Raw genomic sequence first — 9,212 nt, forward strand, 5'->3', positions numbered from 1 at the left:
TTAATGATTGCTACATAGCTATGAGGCTTCCTAGATGTGTTGTTTATTGAATATTTGTTTCAAATAAAATCGATTAATAAATATGATCAAATGTCCACACAAAGCAACACTTTAGGCAATGATTGGTTTTCATTAATCCAACACATTAATCTGGGATTCAGTAATCCAATGTATTAATCAAGGATTCGGTAACCTAAAGTGTTAATCTAGGATTCAGTGATCTCTCACATTAATCTAGGATTCCTCCCTTGATTGTTTGTGACTGAGAGTGTGCTGACACCATAGGTGTGAGCGAAGGTTTTTTCTTGCTGGATTTAGAACCTACTTTAAGAGGGGAAACTGGGTTAAAGGCAAGGGTTGCCCCTAGCAACGGGCTTCCCTGTAAAATGGCTCCCCACGCTAGACCCTCCTGTTCACACATCCTCAGGAACACATACGCACAGAGCAATGAACGAATATGATTTAATTGTAAATTAAGTCCAAACTTCAACACTTTTATGCCAAGGGAAAAAAAATGTATTACCAACATTCAAGAGAATTAAAATTCATCCGGAATACATTTGCTAACAAAAAATACAATTCAGCTGCCTCAACTGAACATTTTTAGGTAGACTGTGTAAACTCACCTGAGGTAGACTGTGTAAACGTACCGGGGGTAGACTGTTATTGTAAACTTACCTGAGGTAAACTGTTATTGTAAACTCACCTGAGGTAGACTTTTAATGATTTACAATTCCTTCCTTAATGTCAGCATTGAATTTGCATTGAAAGTCCTTGACAAATTTGATTGTATTTTAAACTATTCATAGTTTGTTTTTTTTAAATAATTTTGATAAAAGAATGGGTGTCCAGGTCTGTACAGGTCTGGACAACCTATGAGATTACAGCTGTCATTTATGCTTCCACTCTTCCTCTCTTCTAGGCACACCGTAGCTCTTCAATACCAGTAGATGAGGAGAGCTCTGGAGTGGAACTCTACGACGATGAAGACTTTTTCTCTGGTTCAGGCTCTGGCTGTGAGTTTTTTTGTGTGTGTGTGTGTGTGTGTGTGTGTGTGTGTGTGTGTGTGTGTGTGTGTGTGTGGTGACAGTGTACATGTATATGTTGTTGTTTGCCCCATATGGAGAGTTGTTTGCTCTCATTGGAACATTCCAACAAAGTGCTAAATAAGAATGTAATTTTTTTGTTGTTAACGTCAGTTACAGTTCAGCGATAATGATCTCAGTTGAGTTCTACAGTTGAAATTAAGATTAACAAGCTGCATATACAGACACACGTCAGTATATTAGACCAATGAAGGTCTCTGTTAAACTCTAGGTCTTGTGTGTGTGTGAGCTTGGGACATTATCACAGTGAATCTGGACGAGTGTGAACTGCCTTGGAGGCGACAGCAGCATTATTTCAAAGCCCTACACAGACTCTTGATGCCCACTCCAGCTGGGCTGATTTATCAACACCTTTTCATCAATCTCTTTCAAACCCCCCCACCCCCCACCCTCACTCACCACCAAACACACACATTTCACAAGTTCTGAAGGTTTCAGCTCCTACACTGTACTTGAAGACCTGGAGTAAAGTTCCCAACATCATTTGTCACAAGATCTCCATTAAGCTAAATAAAGAACACTGTGTGTGTGTGTGTGTGTGTGTGTGTGTGTGTGTGTGTGTGTGTGTGTGTGTGTGTGTGTGTGTGTGTGTGGGTGTGTGTGTGTGCGTGTGCGTGTGCGTGTGACTGTGTGTCTTCCTGTGTGATCACCTAATTTGCAGACAGTAATTACATTGCCGTAAATAAGGTCACTTAATCAGCTGGAATCTGGGCATGTAAAGCTTTTCCTGTGTGTGTAGGTGTGTGCAATCCATAGTAATACTTCCATAGTTTTTTCTCAAACCTTTAAGGGTTTAATTAACTACAGTTGCATGTGTTGTTGCAGTGTAGCTCATGGGGACTGTGCACAGAATGTTGCCCAGTTATTGATAAATTACTATATGCTGCCAACAGCATTTTCAAAATTCTGGTCAGTATTTTTCAAGGGCTCAATGGTAACCATGCAGGCAAGTTTAACAAGATATCAAATGTCGTATTAAAATGGTGAAAATATCGATCTCTGTGTGTGTGTGTGTCTCTCTCTCTCTTTCTCCCACTTTTTTTTGTGTCTCTGCACACAGTACCAGACATGAATGTAAGACCCACAGCGATGGTAGTGTCATTCACCACAGAAGAGCCTCTCCCGCTGTCCACAACCCAGGCCACCGGAGCCATCCCATCAGCCCCTCCAGCCGCAGAGCCGAGCGGCACTCCACTGCCAGAAATCAAGCGAGAGGGCAGTGTGGAGTGGGAGACAGAAACGGAGACGATGGAAACAGAGCTGGAGATGGAGAGAAAGAACGAGGAGGAGATGGAGAGAGAGCAGGAGTCAGAGAGCGTGCTTCAGATGGAAAGGGAGCGGGTGAAGGAGAGAGAGCGGGCAAGGACTACAGTTGTGCCCAGGATCCCTGCACTTCCAGTGGTGACCACAGACTCTTCCCCCACTCTGGCTGAGACAACTGTGCCTGCTGACATAGAGATCCTTAACACCACAGAAGAAGAAGAGTATCTATTTACCACCAAGGAGTCGTCCCCTTTTGATTTGTTTAGCACAGAGGAGACCATCACAGAGGATGACATCACAGAGGATGACGTCACAGAGGATGTCACAATGACCGAAGTTCTTCCCTCCACTGTTGCCTCCAGTACTGTTCAGCCAACCACTATTCTAACTACACTCAGCACTGCCCCTCTGCGACCACGGAAACCACAGGCCACACCCAGCATTGCCCCTCTGCGACCACGGAAACCGCAGGCCACACCTAGCAGGGCCACTCCTGCTGAACGCAGCACACATCCAGTGTTAACCTCTACTGTACAGGTAACACAGCTTGGAGGACTGAATTTGTCTCCTGGGATTTTGCAAGGACCCATTCAAAAGAGTGACAGTTTTTCAGATGTTCTTTTTATGAATAAAATGACTAAACTGACTTTAAATTCGTTTTAAAATTCAATCTTTTTTAGAATTAGTCAGAATATATGAAAACATTTAAGTTTAATAATAAATTAAGTTTTAATAAAACCTTCTGTTTATTTTTTTCTTTCAGGTGATAGCTGCTGATGCAACATTAAATAATGAAGTTGCAGGGGCAGGACCAACAGGGGTTTATGAGACTGGAGAGGATGGCCAGCAAGGCAATGAAGTGGGGCGTGGCAAAGGTGTACCAGACATGGGGGTGGAGCCTGATTTGACTGGCAACACAGTAGATACAGGAAGTTCAGCTGCTCAACTTCCTCAGAAAAACATTCTGGAGAGAAAAGAAGTTTTGATAGGTAAGACTAACTACTAACCTCTGAACTGTTTCAAATGCTAAATGTTATCTATGTTTTTAACAACACTAAATCCAGAAGAGTCCAAAAGTCTGAGTCTTCCATAAACAACTGAAGAATTTGGCACAGGGATAGGTTTTCAGCACTCCGCAGAAAGAATCTGACCTCAAATTACTTCCCTAGGCTTCCATGCCATTGGCCACATTTATGTGAAGTCTCATTATATTTTCGTAATAAGATTCATAGCTCGATTGGAAATGAAACCTTCATATCCGAATACATTGAGCTTAATCCAAGTAAAATGTTTTATCCAATCAAAATAGGTTGTGAGCTCTCTAAATAATCTGTTAAAACCTGAAATGTCAGCTTGCGTCTGATGGAAACTTTGCATGCTTTCTGTGTGGGATTATTTGTTTCATGCTGAGCAACATACAATACCAAGAGCAAGTCTGGTGTTCTTAAGGTCTTCTGCTGTGCAAGATCACCACTGTTGGACAGCGCTCTTTTGAATACAGTTATACTGTTGAACTTTGGTGATGACAGAATTTTTTCTTCTCTGTGTTTCCTTCTGTCTATTCCACAATATAATTTAATCTTTTTTTCACTCGTCATTTCTCTCTGAAGGTCTCTAGAATTCTCACTTTTTTAATGTTTAATGCTGTGTGTTCTCTGTCTTGTCTCTAGATCTCAGCTGAGATGAAAAACAAACATTCATGCCATTTATCCATTAACTTCTTCATATTTTGATGAACCAGGACTAATCTGTGAAATTATTAATAGTTGGGATCCTTTCCTAGGGCTTGTAGTTCGTAAAACCATGCTGCTTTTTAAACTGTCATCATGTCAGTATGACCTTAAACATATCACAATAGTTTTCTATGGTGCTTATGGTGGACACTGCAATGTAACTAATTATTTTAGAAGTGCTCAACTCGGATTTATCTCCTTGTGGAGTTTAGTTCCAACCTTAATATAACATGAAATAAATCCTTCATGAAATCAAGCTCTTCAGTAACAACTGAATATTAAAGCTAGGTTTGTTGGAACTAAACTCTGAAAGATCTCCATGACTTAAGCTGAAGACCCCTGAACCATTTCAATATATCTGTCATTTAAGAACATAAATAAATAAGATCAATCCAAGGGGCTTCCAAGTAATAGTATATGGTAATAGTGTTGCAGCACTACTGAACACCATTTTGTCACAGTCTATAGATCATCATGAACACCATAGTAAGGAGGAGTGTCAACTGGACCTGTTCTAGTCCTGCTGTGGAGTCACTGCACTCCTCACCTGTCTCCTTCCTTTATTTGTTTATTTGTCTCTCTTACTCATTCATCTTACTTGTTGTCTCTTTCTCCTCAGCGGGTCTGACTGAGGGACTGTTTGCCTTTGTATTTACAGACATCCCGGTCATAGGTAAAGCGTATTAGGGTAGCGTATTAGTGGGTACTTCATCATTAAGACCCCCTCCTCAACTAGAACTATTGCTGGGAAAGCACATTTTAGAGTCACACATGGTTCTCCTGTCCTCTCTTTAAAGAGTGTGGGGAATCTGTTCCTGGTCCCCTTTCTTTCTGTCATTCATCTCTGTGTGTGTATATACTGTACTAGTGATCTAAACTGAATGTCTCAATATTACATACTATGTCATTTAAAAAGTGAAAAAAAATCACCACGTGCAATTTGTTGATAACGTCTTTTTCTTCTGCTCTAGCGGTGATTGTCGGTGGCGTGGTGGGCGCGCTCTTCGCTGCATTCCTGGTTATGTTGCTCGTTTACCGGATGAAAAAGAAAGATGAAGGTAGCTACACTCTGGAAGAGCCCAAACAAGCGACAGTCACCTATCAGAAGCCAGACAAGCAGGAGGAGTTCTACGCCTGAACAGCCACGTCCCATTCTCCTCACATCCCTCCATCCTTCTAGCCTTCTCTCCCTCTGACACTCCCTTCCTCCTTTCATCTCACTCTTTTTCTCTCCTGACTCCCTCTTTTTCTCCATGTGAGTGCCTCTCACTCGAAGGACTTGGGACTTTCTTTTGAATGGAAAAAAAGATAAACAGAAAAAAAGGAAGTGGCTATGGACAGAATTTTGAGGAATGGGCTAGGGACTCCACGCATACACAGGAAAAAAAAAAAAACTTTTTTAAGTATGTGTTGCTATTGATATGTTTAGGATTGTTGTTCTATAAAATTGACCTGAAACATTTTGTAAAGACACACATGCTCTTCAACTGCACAATATTCCTCTCTAGCTGAATATAGAACTCAAGAGGTATGAAAGGAGGAAGTGAGGAGAAACCGAGATGTCCTGGAGGGTCGGGGAGGGCGGAGAGGGAGGGGTTCAAAACGATGAGAGAGGAATAAAGAGAGGGACAAGATGAATGCCAAGACCATGCTACTCCGGTCACACTTCTGTCACAAAAATCAAAAGGTCAAATGTTGCGTGGTGCCTTCCACTTCCCTGGTGCTAGATGCCAAGCTTGGGCAGAGAACAGTGCGTGTGCCTGATTGTGTATGTGACTGTGTGGCATGACAGTGCTGCCATCTGTGACCTTACCCCAGTTACACAGCCACACACACACACACACACACACGCACACAGTCCTGCTCCCTCTGCTGGTGAGAGTATGTCAGCAAGGCTGGCCTCAAATGACTAGTAATATTTGTTTGGAGCAGGGAACCTTGAAAAAAAAACCACACACACACACACACACACACACACACACACAAACAAACAACAAAAAGACCGTACAATTAACACAGCACATACAAATGTTGAGGAAATGTCTGCTGTGAGGGAGTGCATGCAAAGAACCAGAGGACAAGCCTCTCCTCTGTACTGTACAAAGACAATTAGTTATCAATAGTAATAATAATCAGTAATATATCAGCAGCTCTGAATGGAAGGTAAAAGATGATAATATTAGTAGTGAAGGATCTATTTAGCTGTGCAGTAAAAGTTTTATTGGTGTAAATATCAACTCTTTTTAATGTTGATTTATCATGTTTTTAATTGTCTTTTACTTTAAACATATAAACATCTTTGCACACACTCTTACACATATCACTTTAAACATCTGAATCCAAATGGCAACATGATGTCACAGAAGCTAAAGAGGAGTTTAGCTGGACATGGTGGTCCCTCCATCACGTTTGATGAAAGAGAAAACATTTCCCATTCTTTCATCTTTTTATTTGTTGGCCTTTGTGGTAAAAGCACAAGCTTTCTAATGTGGGTGTGTCACTCACGCGTACACCTCACCACCAGAACCTGTCCGTGGTACTCTAGGGACCTGGAATTTGAATTCAGATTCCGACTGCGCAATCAGGATTTGGGATTTAATTTAGGTTGAGTGTAGAGAAACACAGAAGGTTTGATTCCAGAGGAATATTGTGTTTAATATTGGGGACTTATAGTTTGGTTTAAAAAAAAAATCTGATGAAGTTTTCTACACAGTGTAATGTACTCAATTGGGACAAGCCGGGATCCAAATTTGCATTTGTAGTTTTGACCGGGAACTAAAAGGCTAACATGGCTAATGAATAAGGGATGTTTATGTATGCTTATGTGGTTTGTATGAGTGAACCCACAAAGACTCATGCAAACTCGGCGAGGGTTGGGATAGGTAAGGATCTCAGCATGAGGGTTGCTTGGTGCTAATTGGAGGACTTAAGCTTCCTTTGTGGCCTTGGAGCTCCAGGGCAAAATGAAAAGAACAATTTGGATCCTAATCATAACTGGACTGGCTGACTACATCTGGGGCAAGAGGAAAACTGTGTAAATATTATTTGTTGTTGAAATATTCCTTTACAGCATTACATAGCGCAAGAATTATTGAAATTCTAGAAAGGGCCAGAAAGGTTTTTCCGGCTGCTTTTGGCTCTGTTGTTCTCTCAAATTGCTGTACATCAGGGTGATTCACACTGAATGGCTGCACAGTTAAGAGTTCACATGCATGATGTAGCAATAATGCAGCTGTTAACATCGACACATTCATATGCCGTTACCCTCAGCAGGGAGAATGTACATGTGCTCTTGTGCGGATGGGATACGACCCCCACTGCCTCGTCCTGAAATCTCTGACAATGCCGTCGCATGTGGCTGATATACTGGCTGATGAATCACATATCGTTTTATGTGCCGCAGCAGTGGCTATCGTCGTGGATGGTCTTCATGACCACCTGGAGAGAGCACGGCACAAACGCTGACGCGCTGCAGGCCGGCCCCCAGTGTCCCCTGCTGCCCATTCTGGCAGGCCACGGGTAAACATATCACATATCACAGCAGGAGGGTTGCAACACACAGTACAACCCACCTATTTTATATATAGAGCTCAACATAATGGAGCTGCAATACTTAAGAGCTCTAGCAATGGAGCACGCGAGCATCCTCGATCGTGCCACAGAGCGCTTGTGCGTGCAGGGCTGAGGTTTCAAGGGGTCTGGAGGGGGCAGGGGCTTCCTGGGGTGGGGTCATAGGTGTGTGAGTTGGCTGTTCATCTATCTAAGATTGTAATATCACATTGGTGCACCTGCACCTGTAGCTTGAATCTTCTAGTCTAACCTGTATGATGAGGTCATGCTTGTGTGTGCCCCCGTGTGTTGGCTGGAACATGTCTGATGTTTTGGGGTTCCCCCCCCCCTCTCTTTTTTTGTCCATCGTGAGTGGGCTGCTGAATGGAGCAGGCTTTCTTCGGTTAGCTATGTAGCCTAATCCAGAAGGAAAAGTTGTCCAGTAGATATATCCCTTACTTCTTTTTCTAATGGTTGGCTTATTGACTAACTGTAGTGAAAGAACCCCTGGGAGAAGTCTTCTCACACTCGTTATTGTAAAGCACGCACACACAGGTGCACCTCTGAAAATGACCATGGTCAGAGCATTCCTTAAAACCTGAGATTATACACCTGTGACTCAATACTGTCACGCTATCACAGTCTCAGCAATGACTCAATGGTCATGCTTTGACTTTTACAGTCAGCATGTTTGCTAGGTCTAAGCATGGATACTTACAATAGTCATAAGGCTTCAGATGGCAAGATGGTTCAGATATACACATTGTATGAAAGCCTTGTACCTTACAAAGAGCTTATGATTATTGCTAAGAACGGTGTTCGGAATTTCTTTGGCACACCATGAACAAAAAAAAAAACAAAAATACAAAAAACAGCCCCCCCCCCGCCCACTAATCATTCCACCTGTCCGTACATTTCCTACCAACACAAGTGCTCACTCACTTTTCCAACACCAACACCCTCACTTGGAAATGTGCAGCTGTCGCTGTGTGTTAAATTGAATGGTCTCAATAGACCAAGTGTTTTCTTGCTGTTTTTTTTTCTACTCATCTACCTGTGACCTGTTTCTCTTTTTACCCATGGCCAAATAAGATGTAGGCCTTCCTGTGTCTGTCAGTCACAGACCAGCGTGGTCTTGATGTGATGGTTGCCCATTGTGTTTTATACATGCACATTTTTAAGAAATGATTTTGTTTCTCATTAGTTGGATTGTGTATAAGGAAGCAAAGTTCTGTCACTAATATGCCACTCTGTTATAAATAAAATACCTGATTGGGTACATCTGTATCTCGTCAGTTTTTATTGGTTGGATACTTTACTGACATTCATTGGATAAGTGATGGAATGATGTCATGGACACTACTCTATACAACACATGGACCAGGGTTTTTTTTGCTATGTAACCAGCTGGTGGCGTCTGGGGAGAGTTTCAATTTTTTTTCAAAGTGAATTTTTTTTACAAATATCATGGGTTTTTTGGAAATTGTATTAAAAAATTAAGAGCACAGTACCTACCACAAATAGGTGGGGACTGAAAATCGTTATTCTGGTGATTTGTGGC

At 42.0% G+C, this 9,212-nt stretch overlaps 1 protein-coding gene across 1 annotated transcript in view; it reads left to right on the forward strand.

Annotated features, from left to right (window-relative positions):
• The window catches only part of sdc3 (syndecan 3), a 20,830-nt gene extending 12,304 nt beyond the window's left edge, over window positions 1–8,526 (forward strand). Inside the window, exons 2-5 of the mRNA XM_077008947.1 lie at window positions 923–1,016; window positions 2,167–2,906; window positions 3,133–3,358; window positions 5,074–8,526. Coding sequence (XP_076865062.1) covers window positions 923–1,016; window positions 2,167–2,906; window positions 3,133–3,358; window positions 5,074–5,240 — 1,227 coding nt within the window. The 3' untranslated portion in view covers window positions 5,241–8,526. The remainder of the gene's footprint in view (window positions 1–922; window positions 1,017–2,166; window positions 2,907–3,132; window positions 3,359–5,073) is intronic.
• The last annotated feature ends 686 nt before the right edge of the window (window positions 8,527–9,212 follow it).

This window comes from Brachyhypopomus gauderio, chromosome 6, assembly GCF_052324685.1.
Source record: "Brachyhypopomus gauderio isolate BG-103 chromosome 6, BGAUD_0.2, whole genome shotgun sequence".
NCBI lineage: Eukaryota > Metazoa > Chordata > Actinopteri > Gymnotiformes > Hypopomidae > Brachyhypopomus > Brachyhypopomus gauderio.